This window comes from Lissotriton helveticus, chromosome 9 (assembly GCF_964261635.1).
Source record: "Lissotriton helveticus chromosome 9, aLisHel1.1, whole genome shotgun sequence".
In the NCBI taxonomy this organism is placed as follows: Eukaryota; Metazoa; Chordata; class Amphibia; order Caudata; family Salamandridae; genus Lissotriton; species Lissotriton helveticus.
Window position 1 is genome coordinate 947,286,082 of NC_136070.1, and position 20,594 is coordinate 947,306,675.

Genomic DNA, 20,594 nt, shown 5'->3' on the forward strand with positions numbered 1-20,594 from the left:
TATTTAAGATCGCTGCGAACGACACTGCTTTCTTCAATACCGCGGACCATGTAGCATTCCGTAGACAGTATAACTGTCTTACGCCTGGTTGGCGCCGTGGCACAAAACCTTGAACTTCTTGCAGAAGAAGCCAAAAATTGTGCTGATACAAGACCTATGTTGAGGAACAGAGACGTTTGCCTGACTTTAACGTGGCAGAAGCAGGTCAGGCTCGCAGCATTTTCTAAATCTCAATTGGCTGCTCCGAGTGTTTGAGCACGTGCCGTTCTAATCGGAACGTAATAGACAAAGACTAGAACTACGTTTCTAAATCGGTACACAGAGGCTGGATAGCGACCATGTTGTGTGTGTAAATCGTCTCGGCTCCCACAGTGCCCTTGTTAGGTGCGGAACATTCCATTCCTATCTTACAGACAGGGCGGGGTTTAAAGTGCAGCTTTAACCGAATGAGCTGTACGGTGCAAGAAGGTCCGCGCAGTGTGGATGGTTGAATCGCAGCCCTTCCGTGACCGCTGCTGAAACTGCTGTCCTGTGTGGTTGCAGCGCAGGCGCAGGCGCAATAACTGACAGGCCATCACAGACACACACACAGTAGATCCTCAAACCTAGGCATGGCGGAAGGAGGCAGCGAACCGACCGTCCTGCGTCTCGAGTCTCCCGCAGCGCAACGGGACCCACCGCCCGAGGTCCAGAGAGCGGAGCTGGGCGAGTTGCTGAAGGCTTCTCTGCGCAATGGAGAGGATTGGTGAGTGTGTTGGGAGTGCTGTGTCATGGGCCTGGCAGTGGGGCTACCGAGTACCCGGGGAGGGGTGACCCTTGGAAGCAGGAGAAGAGAAGCTTGTAATAGCCTGGTTTCGTCCCCCAAGTGACAACCGAGCGGCTATTCCTTCACGTTCAGATATACCAGTTGCTCATGGAGTTCTCGTCTAGTACTCCACAACACTTAAAGTCCCAGGCTGACTAAGAAGTGTCAGCAGCAGGTGTGGTAGGAAGTGATATTGCGCAAAGCTTTAAAGGGTTGTGGAGGGAGCAGCAGAGGCTTCTTGCTTCTGTTTACGGACACAAGCCCAATGACTATTGCTGGTTCATTGCTTTTTGCCATTGCTGCTGTTTGAGCAGCACATTTTTTATTAGTTTAGTTTTGTCTTCTCTGCTCCTCTGAATGTCGTTTCCCCCGAACGTTTAATTGCATGTACTCTTCACGGCCCATCTTTTATTTGATCTCCTTCGTGTCATTTTCAACTTTACTTTCGTATACCTTTTTATATTGTCTCTTCTTCCCTTTTTTCATATATTTGCCCCTTTATCCCGGTGTTCCTTTCGTGCCTGCTTTGACGCTATCCTAACTTACCTGCCATTGCTTGTGCACACTTCCGAGTTGTGCCATCTCTCTGCTCTTTAATCCCTTTTCTCTTTTAATCAATTTTCTGTTTCCGCTGCAACATTCTGTCATTTCAGTCCCCTTGTTTGCTCATTTTACCTCCCTAATCTTCCTATCTTCTTGACATCAGTGGGGCCCAACTTTTTTTTATCTTAGCGAACACTTACAGAACTGTCCCTCGTCTACTTTCGATTTGTTGCATCACCCTCTCCTGATTTGATATTTGTCACCCAACTGAATCTTCTTTTTGATAATTCTACCATCACCCTTCGATGGTATAGCCCACATGTAATCTTGTTTTTCTCACTAAACGAACCCTTGTGCACCTTTTGACGTTGTTGGTGGTAGTAGTATGATATATACGTTTATTAGGTAATGCATAATCTGTTAAACATACTAAAATGGACATTAAAAATGCAATATGATTAAAGTAGTATCATTAAGGATCCTCTCACATACAACACAGGTTAAAAAAGCCATTTGTGCCTATAACCTAGTACTGCATTATTGTGGTGGAGTAAAGTTAGATGAACAAGCTGCCATCCAACCGATTGCCTCCAAAGAGAAACAAGCGTTGGCACAGCCAATAGGTCGTAGCAATGCCCGAACTATTGGCCTTGTCAATGTGAATGTCTTTAAGCCATGTTGCTAGCAGAACATCTGCTGGTAAGCATGGCTGAAAGTCACTGAAAACCCAGAATCACAGGATGTTGAGCCGATGCAGTCTCTTCGCCCTCCATGTTGAGTTTATTTTCCCACCTAACATAAAAGAGCGCTGTGACTGGGCTTGCGCTGGTTGCATCATTGCACCTTGATTTCATCCATGCTGAACTGCAGATGTGCTGCTCGACAACATGGCTAAAAGACATTCACATTAACAAGACCAATCGGTTGGGCATTGCAGAGATCTTTTGGCTTTATCAATGCTTGTTCAGTGTTGACGGGGTCTTGCTGAACAAATGTGGAAGTGATAGTGAGAAACAGTTGACAAGATTTGAAGTGACGAGAGGATGTGGTGTAACATCCATGCCTCCAGTTGGAACTTGGGAACCAGGTTTGAATCTACGGGGTGTCTGAACAGTTTGTCATTCTGGGCAAATCAAATGAGCTTCCCCCTGCGTAGGACAATGAATGTGTCCTTGTGTAATGTAACTGGTAAGCCCTTAAAGTTCTCCAATACCATCAGCTGGTATTAGCACTATGCCAAGAGACGAGGAAGTGAACGCCCAATACCATTGAATCGTGCAAAAAATAAACAAATACTGTTTGTGTTTTAACAACTTTTTAAGAAATGCATTTGTTTATGTACACACGGATGCATTATAGTGGTATCTGTTCAATGGAAATGGTCTGCAAACAAAGTATTCATAAGGAGTGCTTGAAAATAAAGAAAAAATAGCTCTGCAAACCGGGAGCAGTGTAAGGAGCTATAGTCCTTGCACTATGGGTGGGTCAAACACAAGAAGAGGGCCTGATGCCATGACGAATAGCATCAAAGAACACGAGAGACGCTGATGTTTACCAATGGTAGGAGATGAGCCGCCTGTTAGCCCACAGATAGAAGACAACACGTATTTTCGAGACCGTGCATGTGCTATCTAGCCTAGACCTAAAACGGCTGCCTTCATCCAAGTGCTAAGGTGCTACATGTTGTAACTCTATTGCAAAATGCACACAGCTCTTCTTATTGTGACGATCCCATAACAAACCGTACAGGACACTTCCTCCCCACTGAAAAATTTCACTTCTAAGGAACTACTAATTCCTGACCTCTGGCTGCAGTTAAAGTTGTAAACTAGAAATATTTCCCAGTGAGTTTAAAAAAGTAATACACTGCTAAAGGTAAGCAACTGCATCTATATACTCCTGTCCATATTCTTACAGGCTCAGGCTGGTGGTCTTTTTAGACGGATTACACTTCAGTTGTTGATCGGGTTCAGGTGTGTGCTTCATAAAGTTTCAGAAGTTTTGGGTAAGGCTTCCGTAACTACGGTTGAAGGGTGTTGTTGTTGACTTAAGAAGTATACTTGTTCTTAGTTGAAAGTGGGGCTGACACATGCGACTTCAGTGGTTTAATCATAGCATAGGTATTAAGTAAGTCTTGAGTTTTTGACCCCAGCCCATGCACAGTTTTATTCCATAAGCTACTTGCTATCGAATTGTTTCCTGGCTTTTAGTGTTGGACAGTGAGACACCCTGATGTTTTTGTTTTATATGGCTAGTGCTAGGGTAGCTGTATTCTCTTGCATTTGAAGTTGTCTTGAGCAGCGTTCTGGTGAGCTCTGCATGCAGGGTTTGCCTGTACTGGGGTCTCACTTGATAACCAGAAGTACTTTATTTGGTAGGTAATATGGCAATTTGAAGGCATTCTGTTATCTACTTGTCCCACAAAGCAAGAATCTGATTCAATCACAGTTGGTTATTGCATGATGTGGTCAGAGGTGAGTTTTTTTTTTGGGGGGGGTTCTCTGCCGAATTGTGTTTAATGTTTGAGAATATTGCAAATGATTACTATTGGAATTCATTACATTTTGCACCCATTAGGAGAATCTTTGTTTTTGATGGTTGCCCCAGGGAGAGCTCAACCCGACTTTTATGCTACTGTAGTATAGTTTGTGTTTTTTTTTTTTCAGATTCCTTTTCAGGTCATGAGTTTAAATTGTGATGGTTGTTTAATTTCAAGGCATATGTATATTTAAGCCCTTTGGTAAGGTCCAACGCCTCTCTTCTGTCATTGCATGGTCAAAGAGTAAAAAACCATTCAAGCCAGTGCCTATATTAAGTAATACTGAAAGCAAGCACCCAAGAAAGTGATGTAATCGTCTGTGCCAAATGCATGTGTATACGCAAGATGTCCCACAGGGATTTGATGTCCAGCATTTCACCCGAGCCCTAGGTTAGTGCGGTCCGTTTTTTAGTTATGTAATAATACTTTTCGACACAAATCCTATTAAATCTTGATATCTTAGAAGTAGGTAGGAATGCATAGTCGCATACTTTTTAATTTAAGCTTTCTACAGTATGTTGTTGTTGAGCCTTTTCACAAAGGATTGTCTGAGACCGTAATGATTGAAGAGAGCAGCATTTAACTGCCCAACTGCACCAGTGAGAAAGGGCTCTCCTAAAAGGGAAGAGTTCTAGATTGGAAGCTATTTCTAATCTGGATTAATTCATTTAATTTTCTTTATCTGCTGTAGTCGGCAGGGCCTTGCCAGAGTAGCAAGAAAGTGTCACTTATAACAACCTCTTCTTTTAGATGGAGAGCTAAATTGTGATGTTTGGAGCATTTTTAAGAAATGGTCTCTGTGCCAATAAAAATGTGTCCCGTTAAACCTCCAGACCTTGCTTTTAATAGAGTACTAGATTACTCACTCTTTTTTTTATTTTTATTTTTAAAAAGTGTTGTCATTTCATGGGTAACAAAATTATTCCAGGAAGTGGGGCTCACTCTGTGCACGTACATTTTTGTGGCTTAAGTAAACTTCACCTTACTTTAGATTACTCATGCCTCAAAGCTTTTGTGGATTATTTTAGGACATACTCCATGTTGACCATTTGGAAAAATGTTCAGCTACTGAGATAAAGGCAAACGAGCATGTTGAGGTAGACCTCACATAATTACAGAGTCTGATTGAGTGGGCATGAAAATCCTTCTGATACATACACTAGAAGGAGTTTCTCTATGGAAAGTAATTCCGCCTTGATTCAATTTTTGGACACTAATGATCCGTGTACACAGCACGCAGACCTCAGTGTAAAAAAAAAGAAAAAAAGGAAGGCAGTCTGCACCATTAGGAGCTGACTGCTATCATGCTGTGACAGTACTGGGAGGCGAAACGTGAGGAAGAGGTACTGCGGGAAAGGGGACACAGGCCGCTTTTCAGCCTTACCTCTCCCTACTGGGTCTCTGCTCGGGGATCCCCCTTAAAGATTTGCGGTGGGAAAGGTGGAGTAGTGGAGTATCTGATTTTTGCAAATCTTTTTGAGTGATTAGGCAACTCGGTATTTGATTTATGTGATGTGTAAGCAGTAACACAACAGTAGAAGGGGATAGCTCTGCTGCCTAAGGCCTCAGACTCTTCAATATATGTAGCCCAACAGACTCTATGTGGTCTGAGCCTGGAAGGTAATTCTCACCTGAAGCATTCTCTAAGCCACAATTCAAACCCTTTGGCAGTGCTTAATTTGTAAACAAATAAGTGCTGTGGCCAAGCATTGTGCTCAGATACACGCGGCTGGTCTTTTGAATGCCAGGGTGACTAATACAAAGGTTGCTTAGTCTTGATTCCACCTCCTGCCTCCTTTTTTATTTACTAGTATTTTTGTATTTAGCAAATATGCCATTCAACTATAACAGTGCAATAATAAACAGACAAAAGTTGTAAACAAATAGCATTTCCAGTAATTTAAAATCACTACATTCCAGTTAAGAATCCTAATCAGAGATGAGATTTGGTCAAAAAATGCATTTCAATTTTTGTTGTGGAACGTAACTTGCTACAAATGTAGAGTAAGCTAGCATTAGTACACTGAACAGTCTTGTAATCAAGAAGACGTACTCCCGAACTTGTATTAGTAATAATTCATCATGCAAAAGAAAGATTCAAAACGCTAGTAGATATACATGAAAAGATACAAATATAGCTTGCCATGGACATATATATCGCACAACATCTGTTTTTTAAGGCAAAACTAAAGTGCTTTGGAGCAAGTTGTGATAGAAAATTGCTTAAATTGTGGTATGAGCCATTTAAAGCAAAACAGCAGGAATGTCTCCCGACCTCAAGTTTGCAGTCATAGAATTCAGACGTGTTGATTAGCAACAAATTTAGCTAGGTAAAGCACCTAATTGGAATTTTAAGTATGAAGTATGACTTGTATCAGTAGCAATTTCATTTGGATGTTTTTCCATGCCCAGCCATTGTTTTACTTGCAAGTAGTTGTCAATCAATTTTGAGGAGTGTGCAAGTTCAATGCAAGACTCTAGTTTTGAGCTCAGAAAGCCCACCATACCAGCCATATCACAAACAATACTTGCTGGTTTAGACCAGAGATGACAAATATGGGCTGGGGTAGACCAGAGATGACAAAGTCAAGGCTTGTGCATCCATTTTTCTGACCTAGACTGAGCAAGTGTTAAGCTGGGATTTGCCTGCAAATGATACTTTAAGAAATGCTATGAGATATGATGACCCATGGCGATTTTGACATAGCCAATACAACACTGTGGCCAGGGCAACAGTGTCAGAAATGGACTTCAGTCCCAAATCCAAGAATAGGGGCAGAAATGGCCTGCCCTGATCCAAATTCAATAGAGACCCAAACAAGCATTGAAAATGCAATAGGTCTCGCCTTTAATAAGTTAAAGCCATTTGCTTTGCTAATGGCATTGTATAGCAAAGTAAATGGCTTTAACTTAATTAACGGTGAGACCTATTGCATTTTTAATGCTTGTTTCTTCCTAAAGTGAAGGTGGTGTCTTCCCCTGTGCTGGGACTGGGCCAAGACTGGGTGGGGTGGGGGAACGGAGGCACGTGACCAGGGTTTACACTCACTTATTGGAGGGTGTAGTGTGCGCCTTAAAAAAGTCACACCCCTTTACCCTCGGACCCCGAGGACTGACATGGGTGTCCACAGTACATCAATGCAGGGGTGGGGGGACTCCGTCTCGGATACCCGGCTTCCAAAGGGTTAAAGCACAGTTCACTTGAGAGTTCTTTACTACACAAATGCGCTTTTAAACCATTAGGGAAGAAGAGACACAAATGCCGGGTCGTTGTGTGTGTGTTTAAGGTCCATTTGAGATGTTAATGAGGCGCTTTGTGTGACGAGGCGCACTGGGGCGGACAGTGGTTTCACATGGAGTGAAGAGTGGGGGGGGGGTTGTTAGTGACCCCGGCAATGATGTGACAGAGAGTGTCCGAGGCAGGGATCGGGGAGAGGAGGGATGGCGGGTCAGGGGGAGGGTCCGTTGCTAGGACAACAAAATGGCATCGGGCTGTCCACAGTCCCTACGGACACGCGCATGCTGTCTACTATGGACAATTGGCAAGAGCAGCCGTGTTTGTCCATGCAGATGCGTGCATGCAAGCCCTTTGCAGAATCGATTCCAAAAGGTACTTCCAATACCGAGAGTAGCGCATGCACTGCTTTCGCTAGGCGAGACCTAGAAAGGAATTTTCAATCTTCACTAGGCGAGACCTAGAAAGGAATTTTCTTTGGAGTCACTTGTAGCTCTATCCCCGTAGCTCGGCGACATATACTGCTGCAGCCACCGCTTTTTGCCTATATACTTGCAAGTTGACACTCTGGGCATGGCAGCCGATTTTATACTTAAACCGCAGAATGGCATTTGCTGAGTGCTGCAAAGTGTTGGCTGCTTTTTCGACATGGTGTTGCCAGGTCAGTTTGCTGGTAAAGCGAATCCCCCCCAGGTAATCCTAGATCTTGACCTTTCCAAGCACCTGTCCAGCTATCCTTGCAGATTTTCTTAAAGTTGGGTCTGTTTTGGCATTATTTTTTTCTTTCATGCGTTAATATGTAAATCCTTGTAGCTGCAAAAGCACTTGAAGTTGAGCGAAGTATGTATTTCATATTGGGTACATGACCATATTGCTGCTTCATGGGCAAAAAGCATGACTAACTTTTTATTGCACAGCTTGGGGACATTCGGGTTCCCTCTACAGAGGAATTCTTCAGTCATTTAAAAAGGGGGAGAACAGTAGCGGGGACAAGTATGCAGCCCTATTGTTCACCTGAACAAAATTTAAAGTAAGAACTACATTCTCCTGTGCTTCCATAGCTGGTGCTACTTATTCATGTAGGATTTTTATGGCTGGGAGGAGGGTTTTTTCCACTCTTCAGTTCTTTTAGCGATTGCCATAGTTTAGCTCTATTAAACACATCAAATGCTGATATGAGATCTGTAATTGGTAAATATAAGGGAGACGTAAACACTTATGTACTTGACACATATCATATATAATTTTACAGCTTGATCAATGATGCTGATGCCCTTACGGAATCCAGCCTGTATGTCTATTAGAACCGTGTTTTGGTCTGCCCAAGCCTGTAGCCTATTTAAAAGAATGCAGGCAAATAATTTCCCAGTACTATCCAGTAATGATATAGGCCAATAGTTACTAGGCAGTAGCTTACCTCCTTTCTGTGGAAGGATACTGTTAGGGCAGATCACCATGAGAGGGGGATATAACTTTTTCCCCTGGGGTGCATTGAGTATCTTGGTCGGCGCCATTGACCAGATTTTACGATCAGAGCAAAACATGTCTGTTGGAACGTGATTGGGGCCTGGTGCTTTATTGACCTTCTGCTTTACGATTGCTCTTTCTACTTCTTGGCACAAAATATGTAATTGTTCAATTAGTACGAGATCGGTGGGCACTTCTGGTTGCAGTTGCTGTTGTGGTACATGGCCTTATAGTGATCAACCCAGGTCTGCGCGCAAATGAAGTGGTCTTGTCTATTTGGTCCATCCCTGAATACTCTTGCAATTTCCCCTCAGAAATATCTATATTTTTTCTTCTGCTGACTTTATCAGGTCGTTTCAGACTCTTTGTTGGTAATTTAGTTTCTTGTTCCGCAATAGGGCTTTAAATTTGCTCTTTACAGTCTTGAATGCTAGACCATTTGCTGACGAGAACTGCCAGTCCAGACAAGCTTTTATGACTTCTAGCTTGGAAATTCTGCACTCCGTGTCAAAACAACCAGTATCAATTTTAGGTCGATCCTAGGCAGCGCATGCGCTGTCTCTTCGAGACATGGTGTATCCACGTCTCTTCGAGACATGCTGTATCCACTCTGTGGGTTTACAGCAAGCACATTGCCTTTTTCTTCATCCTTTTGATTGTCCTTCAAAGACTTGGTTGCTATTAGTTAATCCTTCCTTTTTGTGTTTTGTTTACTCCCAGAGAGCACCTCCCAACAACTGGTAACTTGGCACTTTAGTGCTTATCAGTTTGTGTCTGGGACTATTTTTTATTCCTTTACTGCTTGTCTTTGTTGTGGCAGCCTAAAGGCATCCAGCCACTACCACAGCCCCTCATCCCCGTAGCATTCATTCCAGGCTTCTTCCGTAAACTGGGCTGTAATTATTCTCATCTCCTCACAGAATATTAAAAAAAATTTGGCGTAGATTGCAATTTGTGCATGTCATGGTGCTACGTCCTATTCTAGAACTAGCGTTGACTGCTTGGGTACACGTGAGGCAAGCAAATATCACTGCGGCTCACCCTGGCACAGCAGGAGATCCGCTACTATCAAATTCACTGCTTGCTGCAAACTCTCCCCATAGTGTTTTTCGGGCCTCACCTTTAAAATGGTTTTTCATCCATATCTCAACCTGTTGGGGTCCCAGGGCAACGGGACCACCACCAAATTGTTCAGCACAACGTGGCCTTCATTTTCTGGCCAACTTCCAGGTCCCCCCTAAGTTTGGGGTAACCTCTTTCATCACCATCCCTGGTTCCAATGCATTTTCAAGCTCTCCCACAGCTAGAGGTTTTGCTCTACATCCTGGAGTGGTTTGCCCTCTAGGGACCTTATGTATGGCAGCATTTGTAGAAGGCCGAAAAATGTATAATGCACTGTTCATGTGTTTACGCCCTCTAGGGGCTGATTGTATGGTAGCAATCCAATGCTCTTTCACAATGCAGATTTACTGTGATGTCTTGTGTTCCCTGACCTCTCTTTATTGTATTTGAACCTATCTCTAGTTATCCACTCCCCAAATTAAAGATGCAGTACAGTTAGGTAAAAGATAGTTATTTGTGTTCCAAGGCAGCAGATAACCCTGTGATTTGGTTTTGTATTAAACATTCGTACCTTCACCCACACTGTATTAATTCTGCTACCCTTTCCAGATGAGAAAACGTTTCACTCATAATCACATTAACCAGAGTGGGCTTACATTATGTCATGAGATACATGCCTAGCTCACGTATAACTAATGTTTTTTGTTTTTTGGCCCATGCCACACAGTATTTTGACAACGCTGAAGAGCATTGCCAAAGGCACTACCAAACCAGCAGGTCCCAAAGGCGAGACCTATTGGCTACGCCAATGCCTTTTCTCACTGTTATTCCTAACTACCCACGGTGCAGACCTGAAGCGCATGAGCTCGCTTGACACAGCATTGTAATTTTTCTAATATGACATTATGGTCATTGTCCTCAGCAGCATAGATGTTGAGCAAGAACCCTTCTATGGACACAATCGGCCTACTCTCATCTTCTAAGTAGGCTTCCCCATTCTATTTTACCACTCTCCTACTATTCCCTGGGAAGATGCTGGCAGTGAAGCATGTGAGGTTTTTGAGTCTAGGCAGGATTTCATATGTAAAGAATTTAGGATTGTGGTTCCTCTCGTGCCGTTGGACTACCTCAATGTCCCTCGCCAATTCTCATAGTTCATCTGGGAATAGGATGTAATCAATCAAATTAATTCTTCTATTGCTTTTAAAGATAGGGGTTGCAAGGCTATTCAAGAAGATTTGGCCATTTAAGAATCTTAATTGTAGATTGGATAGGTGGTTGGCAAACAATCTTCCTTTTCTGTGTCTGTTGAGTGGGATAGAGCTTCCAATATCTGACCACAGGATGCCCCGGCTCGCCTCCTCTTTGTTTGTTGCAGATGGATGTTGAAGCCTCCACAGACGAATATAATGTATGTTACACTAGGGTTCAACTTGGCCTTTATTCTACAAATTACTTCGTTTATTACAGCTAATTGAGCCACATGTTTACCATACTGATTTGGTTTCAAATAAGGATTTGTGACATCTATCAAGTGTGCTTTTTCTTTTTAATCTTAAACAGTCTTACATGCAACCAGGCCCGTAGCCAGGAATATTTGTTTGAGGGGGCATGGCCCGAGCAATGACAGTAACATAAGAGTGGTTCAGTGGATGGGAAAATAAGGTTTCGCATTGAATTGTTTAAAAATGTTTACTTGTTGGTAAGATTATAAAGACTGCTGGAAGCAGGATATGCAGTGAGCTTAAATGTATACATTTTGAGATTGTGTAGGAAGGGCTTACAGAAGGTTTTTGCTTTGGATATTGAACACAAGGACCGCTTCTTTGTTGGTAACCATCACAGAAACAATAGATTCCCAAGCACTTCCTTGCCAAATCACAAAGAAGGGTTTAGAAATGCACGCCAAATCGAAATTTGGAAGGGGTGGGTCCATTATACCTCCTGCATTTAAAAATGCTATGTAAAAATTGTTTGCGTACATAATTGGGTAGCAAACCATTCTTAGGTTACCAACTCTTCAAAGGTAGTTGCATACCATTCACAAATGCGAAGTGGTCATCTTAAGATACTTTCCTGTTGTGAACGTAAAACAAAAGTTTGGAGTGGGAAGTGGTCCTGTGGAACTTTAATTAACAAGATTTTAAATGCTGCACTGTTTCTTTCAAGACCAAGGGGCTACATTTAAAACGAAAAAAATATTGAAAACAAAATCAGACATGGTAATCTGCTGACAGCAGGCCACCATTCCTCTAACGGCCGTCCACTGGAGTAAATCACAATTTGCTACCGAATTCATAAAGACTAATGGGGTTGGTTGGATTGTGCCTCACTCCAAATCCTTATTGTGCAACCAACCTATTAATACATAGGTTGGTTCACCAAATAATTTAGCTGCCACAAAAATATATGTTGCAAATTATGTACATCTGGCCATAAGTTTCTGTTACGAACAGCTACTAATAATTGCATAGTAAAAGTCCTTTGCAGAGGGTTATACAGATTTCTATTATCACTCTTCCTTTTGTTATTGGTTCAAAGAGATGGGGAAACTGCCCCCCTCCCCCTTTACATCTCAACACAACATACACAAAGAAGAGGGGCAGGGTATTTTTCAATGCTCACTGTTGTTCCTTGGGGGAATCTCTCTCATTGGGAGTGCACTTTTTACATTTCCTCAGCAGAAAACAAATAGGCCTGATGCAATGGCCTAATGTCTGCAGCAAAGTGAGGAGGTGGTCAGGACTGCCAACTGGCCCCAAAATGCAGGGCTGACTTCATTTAGTTGTGCTTTTTAGCCAACTCTTTTTTTGGTATTCGGGAACTTGCAGACTCACTTTTCCAAACAATGTATGAGTTGCATATTGAAAAGTGTTGCTGGTTATAAAGTGGTCTGGCTCAAGATGTCAACGGTGACAGTTGACAGGTATTTGTGAGTAAGTGTGAAATAGATAGGCTGTCTTATTCCAATTAGACCACTTCAATCCATGTAATGAACTAATCTCATAGTCCTCAGGTTTTACTTTTGACTTGTGCACTCTTGGTGTTGTGTGAGTGGTCTTAGGTACCCCACTTATGTTTGCGAAAGTAAAATGTTTAAAGGCATCCATTTGTTGCGATTGTGCATCTACAGTACTTTAAGTTTAAAATGTTTCCTCCTCTACTTTGTGTCGTTTTTCCACCCATGTGTATCGCATTGTGTTCAAGTCAATGAGTTACGTTCATAACATGTAGCCCCTTGCTTCCTCCCTGCCTTACACTGACTACCTCTACCTTAATGGGTTGGTCTCTTAATATCTCTACTGACCTGCAGGTGAAGTAGTTGAGGCTGCTGCAGACCAGCCCTTCCTCCCTCCCTCTGGTAAATGTTGTTCAGCTCACTTATATCTCTCCCTTCAACGTGTCCATGTTGGTATCCAACTAAAAGGAAGAAGGATAAAATTGTATGTCTGTGATGTATTCCCTGTGTGTGCCTGTTCAATGCGAGTGCTTCAGCCAGGGTTTGGTTCCCTTCCATCTCTATTCTCTGAGTCCCTCCCCACTCCACCCTGGGTGGACTCCATACACCCCTGATTTGGTGGTTGATTTCATGTCATACATGGATAGACTCCTTTGTGGTTTAACAAACCCTCCAATGGATTACTCCTTTGTTTCTACCGAGTGAACATTATACATCAATATTTTGATCTTTTAACAGCACCTCCAATTAGTTCCTCTTCTGTTTCTCCCTGATGCTTCTAGTCCGACTTCACATAATATGCTGAAACCTCCAATCCCTGTATAAATGTCCATGCCACATTTCTTTATAACCATTGAGTTGGGACACATCTATAATAAAGTAACAACCTAGCTGCTCAACTATATAAGTTACTACTGTTGAGTTCAGACATCAGAATGCCTGCTGCCAGCAGCCAGTATAAAAGGCAGTTTAACCAATGAAAATGGGAGCTAGCTATTTCTTTAAATATTTGTTTTCTAAAAAGAAAAGGTGAACAGCAACGAAGAGATATTCATGCAAAGGGGTTTATTTTTTCTCACACTATAGGTAATTGCAAGTAAGTTAGAATCGCTACAAGTTTCTATACAACCAGATCCACAGCCTTTTTAACCTGACTTGCATGAAACTGATTCTTTTATATTTTTGTAAAAAGAATTGTATGTGCATTTGGTGTGCTTAATTTCACGCTACAGATTCTGCTTTCATACTTCTTATCTGTAATAAACATGAAAGAGCAAGACACCAAGGCCCAGATAACCAAACATTTTGTGCTGCTTTTGTGTCACAAAAGTGACGCAAACCTGTGCAATTTGTTTTTTGAAAATGTACTTTTGAGCGCAAAACTTTAGTTCCTTCAAAGAAATGCAAAGAAGCCCTTAGTTTTGCATTACTCTGCAAAAGGGGGGGGGGGGGGGGTTGCATGGGTTGCAGGCAATAAAAAGGAGAAATGCTTTTATGTCTCCTAACGGTTCCTACTTGGCATGTGTGTTGCACTGCAAAGGGGTTTTTGCATGGGTTGTGTATGTGTGTTCTCATGCAACCACCTAGTTTTTTTTATGGAAAAGCCCTATTTACTTACAAAAGTAGGTGGGGTTTTGTGCCAAGAAAAATGCCATTTTGAAACGGGCATTAAAAGGAGAAATGCTTTTATTTCTCCTAACGTTTCCCACTTTGCATGTGTGCTGCACTGCACAGCATACATCCGAGGTGGGACAAGTTTTAAAGTTAGTCTATGCACAGTTCTTTGTACTGAAAAGGTGCCCTTCCAGTGTAAAACATATGCAAGACTCATGCAGATGCCCCTGTAAAATGATGCAACTGTGTGCATGGGCGTCCGCAGAAATTTTTCCAGGGGGGGGCAACATTTTTACTTCATCACCATCCTCCGACATGATTGAGCACAAGTATTAAATAAACAAATAAAAAAATCTAATAAGACAATGAGCTTAAATAAACAAAGAAACTCATGGGGTGGGAGAAAAATCATGTGAGGCTTCACAGCAGATTACCTGGCAACCACAATGAAACAGAGGAAAAAACAAACAAGCATTGGCATAGCCAATAGGTCTCGCCTTTGGGACCTTATAAGTGTTTAGCCATGCAACACTTGAAGTTGTTGCACCAAGGATATTGTACTAGACAACTAAACACTTATAAGGTCCCAAAGGGGAGACCTATTGGCTATGTCAATGCTGTTTTTTAAAAAAAATGACAAGCAGTGCTATATGGCTCCGGCTGCCACTTAGTCCACCACATCCCACGTAGATGCTGCAGCCATCTTTGAATGGTTTTAAAGCCAATTCAAAAGCTGTCACCAGCGTATGTTAATCCCTATCAACTGTGAGACTGCTCTCCTGCTTCCCAATTCTATTAAATACAAATGATGTAAAAAGAACACCCCTTTCTGAGCTGCACGGCTCATCCTACCCACGTTTCATATGCAGATGTGAAATACTGATGGTTTGGGCTTCCCGGAATTCAACAGGTGTAGAGAGGTAGAGATAGAGAGGTGTAGAGAGAGAGGTAGAGAGAGAGAGGTAGAGAGGTAGAAAGAGGTACAGGTAGAGGTAGGGAGAGAGAGGGGTAGAGAGAGAGGTAGAGGTGTAAAGGTAGAGAGAGAGGTATAGAGATAGAGGGAGAGGTAGAGGGGTAGAGAGAGAGGTAGAGAGAGAGGTAGAGAGGGAGGTAAAGGTAGAGAGGTAGAGGTAGAGGTAGAGAGAGAGAGAGTGGGAGAGGTAGAGAGGGTGAGAGGTAAAGTGATAAAGAGGTAGAGAGAGAGGTAGAGAGAGAGAGAGGAAGAGAGAGAGAGAGAGAGGTAGAGAGAGGTGAAGAGGGGTAGAGAGGCGTAGAGCGGGGTAGAGTGAGAGGTAGAGAGAGGTAGAGGTAGGGAGAGAGAGGTAGAGGTAGGGAGAGAGAGAGGTGGAGAGAGAGAGGTGGAGAGAGAGGTGGAGAGAGAGAGGTGGAGAGAGAGAGGTGGAGAGAGAGAGGTGGAGAGAGAGAGGTGGAGAGAGAGAGGTGGAGAGGGAGAGGTGGAGAGGGAGAGGTGGAGAGGGAGAGGGAGAGGTGGAGAGGGAGAGGTGGAGAGGGAGAGGTGGAGAGGGAGAGGGAGAGGTGGAGAGGGAGAGGTGGAGAGGGAGAGGTGGAGAGGGCGACGTACAGGTAGAGCGAGAGAGAGAGAGTGGTAGAGAGTAATAGAGGTAGAGTAATAGAGGTAGAGTAATAGAGGTAGAGTAATAGAGGTAGAGTAATAGAGGTAGAGTAATAGAGGTAGAGTAATAGAGGTAGAGTAATAGAGGTAGAGTAATAGAGGTAGAGTAATAGAGGTAGAGTAATAGAGGTAGAGTAATAGAGGTAGAGTAATAGAGGTAGAGTAATAGAGGTAGAGTAATAGAGGTAGAGTAATAGAGGTAGAGTAATAGAGGTAGAGTAATAGAGGTAGAGTAATAGAGGTAGAGGTAGAGGTAGAGGTAGAGGTAGAGGTAGAGGTAAAGAGAGAGTGGTAGAGAGAGAGGGAGAGAGGTAGAGAGAGAGAGGTAGAGAGAGGTAGAGGTAGAGGTAAAGGGAGAGTGGTAGAGAGAGGTAGAGGTAGAGGTAAAGGGAGAGTGGTAGAGAGAGGTAGAGGTAGAGGTAAAGGGAGAGTGGTAGAGGGAGAGGGAGAGGTAGAGGTAAAGGGAGAGTGGTAGAGGGAGAGGGAGAGGTAGAGGTAAAGGGAGAGTGGTAGAGGGAGAGGTAGAGGGAGAGGTAGAGAGAGAGGTAGAGAGAGAGGTAGAGAGAGAGGTGGAGAGGAAGAGGGAGAGGAAGAGGGAGAGAGAGAGGGAGAGAGAGAGGTAGAGAGAGACGGAGGGAGAGAGAGATAGCGAGAGGTAGAGAGGTGTAGAGAGAGGTGTAGAGAGAGAGGTAGAGGTCAAGAGAGACATAGAGAGGTAGAGGTAGAGAGAGAGAGAGGTAGAGGTAGAGAGAGAGAGAGGTAGAGGTAGAGAGAGAGAGAGGTAGAGGTAGAGAGAGAGAGAGGTAGAGGTAGAGAGAGAGAGAGGTAGAGAGAGAGAGGTAGAGAGAGAGAGGTAGAGAGAGAGAGGTAGAGAGAGCGAGGTAGAGAGGTAGATTGGAGATCCTAGCATTTCCAGAGCATTAAAGGCACTACTCATTTGTAACGTCATTCCTTTCACTGCACTTCCTGCTTTATCTAAATAACTAGGGCCCTCAAATGCAAAAGGATGTTGTGGTCATAAAGCTTACAATTTGCAGCATCACAGTGGTTGTAATAGAGGTAGAGAGAGAGAGAGGTAGAGAGAGAGAGGTAGAGGTAGAGGTAAAGAGAGAGTGGTAGAGGGAGAGGTAGAGAGGGAGAGAGAGAGAGGTAGAGAGAGAGAGAGGTAAAGAGAGATAGAGAGGGAGAGAGGTAGAGGGAGAGAGATAGAGAGAGACAGAGGTAGAGAGAGAGAGAGATAGCGAGAGGTAGAGAGGTGTAGAGAGAGGTGTAGAGAGGGAGGTAGAGGTAGAGAGAGAGACGTAGAGAGAGAGAGACGTAGAGAGAGAGCGGTAGAGAGAGAGCGGTAGAGAGAGAGCGGTAGAGAGAGAGCGGTAGAGAGAGAGAGGTAGAGAGAGAGAGGTAGAGAGAGCGAGGTAGAGAGGTAGATTGGAGATCCTAGCATTTCCAGAGCATTAAAGGCACTACTCATTTGTAACGTCATTCCTTTCACTGCACTTCCTGCTTTATCTAAATAACTAGGGCCCTCAAATACAAAAGGATGTTGTGGTCATAAAGCTTACAATTTGCAGCATCACAGTGGTTGCTACTGCAAAACCCCTTTTTAGAGTTGTGTATAACTTTCATGATTGACAAAAGGGGTTCTGCATCTTACTTCATATTGGAATTTGGAGGGGCAGTGGAAAGGGTGCTATCTTCAAATTGCAATTTACATTGACATATATCAATGGTTTTCAAACGCAATGGCAGTCGCAAACCGTTGTTCTGATACCAACACTGAGCTGCAGTTGGTACATGATTCAGAAAAGAAAAGTTGTCCCTGTGGGACAGCTTTCCCTTCGTGAATCATGGCAGGCGACAGTGAGTACAGACAGTGGTCCAGGGGCTACACTCGATGCTGCAATGAACATGAGGGACTGTCCCTTTGGAGCTCAAGGCGTAAACTCTTTAATCCATTTGATATGCAGACCCTTCTGTAATACTAGTGCTTATGGTGCAAAAAACAGGCATATCGTGTGTGGTGCAGACACTTCTGTTCAGTTTTAACTCTTTTTCAGTTGTCAACAAAATATTTTAATTCATATTTTGGTTTCCATTGTTAACTGTTTTTTAATATATCCATTCTTTTATTTTAGAAATAATGGATATATTAAAAAACGTATAACAGCAGTTAACAATGGAAACCAAAATAGGAATTAAAATATTTTGTTGACAACTGAAAAAGAGTTAAAACTGATTATTACCATGGAAAAGAAATTGATGAAACTTTAATGTTCGCTGAAAAGTGCACACATCCATCGGAACAGAAGTGTCTGCACCACACACGATATGGTATACGAAAGGGCACCTAAAGAGTAGGTACCAGGATGTAGTAGCACCAACAAAAGAAAGCAATATAGCTTGAGTACGAATAAATCACGAGTGCACAGAAGGACTTTCCAATTGATCTCGCAAAAAACAGGCAGACACACCCATTGCATCTCTGGGCGAATTGTGTAATTCGGTGCTGGCGTTAATGAGGCTTTGATGGTTTTCACCCCTTCCTAGGGCCCCTGGCTGCAGCTTCACTCTTCCTTAGCTTGAAAAATATGCCCCCCCCCCGAAAATTCGACTCTAGGTGCGCCTCTGCGCTAAGCTGTGGGAGCAGCCAGACCCGGACCTTCTCTCTTGCCCATCAGCAGCAGTTTTCCTGCTCATCAAGCAGGACCGTCACTGCAAACTCTTTCTCACGCTTTTAAAATTGACGGCCCTGCAGACAAACACCACTGTGGGGGCTGTCAATAGTGACGGACCGGTGTTCCGGGGGGGGGGGCAAGTGCCCCCCCTTGCCCTCCCCTGCGGACGCCCATGACTGTGTGTGCATGGCACTCAGCAGCCTGATTGTGCGTTGCCACTAGGAAGAGAGGAGAGTCCCATATTTCTGTAGATATGGTGCTTTTCTCCTCTCTCCTTGTCATGCAACACAGTGCAGCACATGTGATTTCTGTGCTGCATCTCTGAATATCTAGGTCCAAGGTTTTAAGATATTTGCAGGAAGGGGGATGTTATACTTGTCCTTCTGCTTTGCGCCTATATTTAGTCTGGGAACTCCTTGGTGACTTGCAATACCTTCATTTTGTACGACAGGGAAAACTTTATCCTATCATTAATACTACTTGTGATTTAACATTGCCTCCAATATAGGTATGGTCTCCGGTTGGTAGTTGGTCAGCGCTGTATTCCATGTCAATTCTGATGAACATGAACAGTGGATTCTATCTGGAGTGCGTGCAGGTGCGGCTGAGTGTTTCTTACACCCTCTGCAACACTTATGTGCAGCTAAACTCCATGTGACATATGCCCACTATGTCCTCCTATTTGAATACATTTTTTTTATATTCTGTAATTTTTTCAGTTTTATATCTTGCAAACTCAACCCAAAGGTATTGGAGTACTTTACAAGAGCACCAGTTGCTTTAAACAATGTCACATTAATTTATTTATTTGAGGCACAGAGAGATTAAGTGATTTGCCCGGAATCACAGGATGTTGAGCCGACGCAGAGACTCTCGTCTACAGCACATCCTCTACTATTATACCTTACACTCTTCACCTAACATGTCCAATAAAGGTCAAACCACAAAACCACTCTTTCAACCATGCATCAAACTGCTGATACAAGTGGCGTGCCTCAATATGTTTGTCACTGGTATGGTGCAATAAATAAATAATAACACCAGACTATCCAGAAATGTGATTTAGATCTTGCGCGGGACAGGCTCCTTTCTACGTAAGAAAAACAGTACATTTCAATACAATCGTTTTCCAAAGTCAAATTTACTTTTTATGAATTCTAACATTGTGTCCCAAACTACGGTTGTTTTTATACTTTCATTTAACTTGTTTCTAGGTTCATTTATATTTAATGTACCACTAACTTAAGTTTTTAATTCTAATCTGCAATTAACCCCTTCGGTGCTAATGATGGCTCCACGCCGTCATGAGTCACGGTAGGCGTGTGCTCATGATGGCGTGGAGCCGTTGAGCCGCTATGCCTCTGCCGCTCCTCCCACGCGGCACTAATTCCCCACCTGTGCGGAAAAATTGAGTGGGCGGGGTTGTGATAGCACCACGCCATCATGAGTACACACCGCCTGTAAGGCATTCTGGCGTGGAGCCATCATGAGAGCCGAAGCGCCATGCCCAACCCCTAGCCCCCGCGCCGCGGCGGAATTTGGCAGCACAGGGAAGGGGTTAATGCATTCCTGAAAGTGATTCTCAGCAACACACCTGCATTTTAATTTCCAGATGCAATATTCACTTCTTACTTTTACTCTAGTCCAGGTTGCATGTGTTATACATGTGAATTGTACAGTTCCCAGCCACTTATTGGAACACAAATCATCACATTCTGAAATTGGAGTGTTTGAATGGAAGAGGAAGTTGGATTCATCATTGTCAAAACAGCAGCTCTCTTGGGAAGTTACAAATGCCACCCATTCGCTATCTTCGAGCTGTGATTGCGATCTAGCTATGTTCCATGCTAAAATAGGAATCCCATTGGCTTTGCACTGTGTGTCGTCTCAGACGAGGTTTTGCAGGCATACTCAGGACTCACGCCTTTGTATTAAAACAGTGTGATTAGAGTAGATCAGCGGCCTCTTTTATCCATTACCAAATACCTGGTGTCACTTTATCTGTTCTAGCAGTTTCTTTGTCATCCCTGCTTTCTCCCTTTGTCGCAATTTTTCCATCCTT

At 43.3% G+C, this 20,594-nt stretch overlaps 1 protein-coding gene across 1 annotated transcript in view; it reads left to right on the forward strand.

Moving 5' to 3' along the window:
• The first annotated feature begins 316 nt into the window (after positions 1-316).
• Positions 317-20,594, forward strand: part of USP4 (ubiquitin specific peptidase 4) — a 742,179-nt gene continuing 721,901 nt past the window's right edge. The window contains exon 1 of the mRNA XM_078661202.1: positions 317-745. Within this exon, the coding sequence (XP_078517328.1) occupies positions 612-745 (134 nt within the window). The 5' untranslated portion in view covers positions 317-611. The remainder of the gene's footprint in view (positions 746-20,594) is intronic.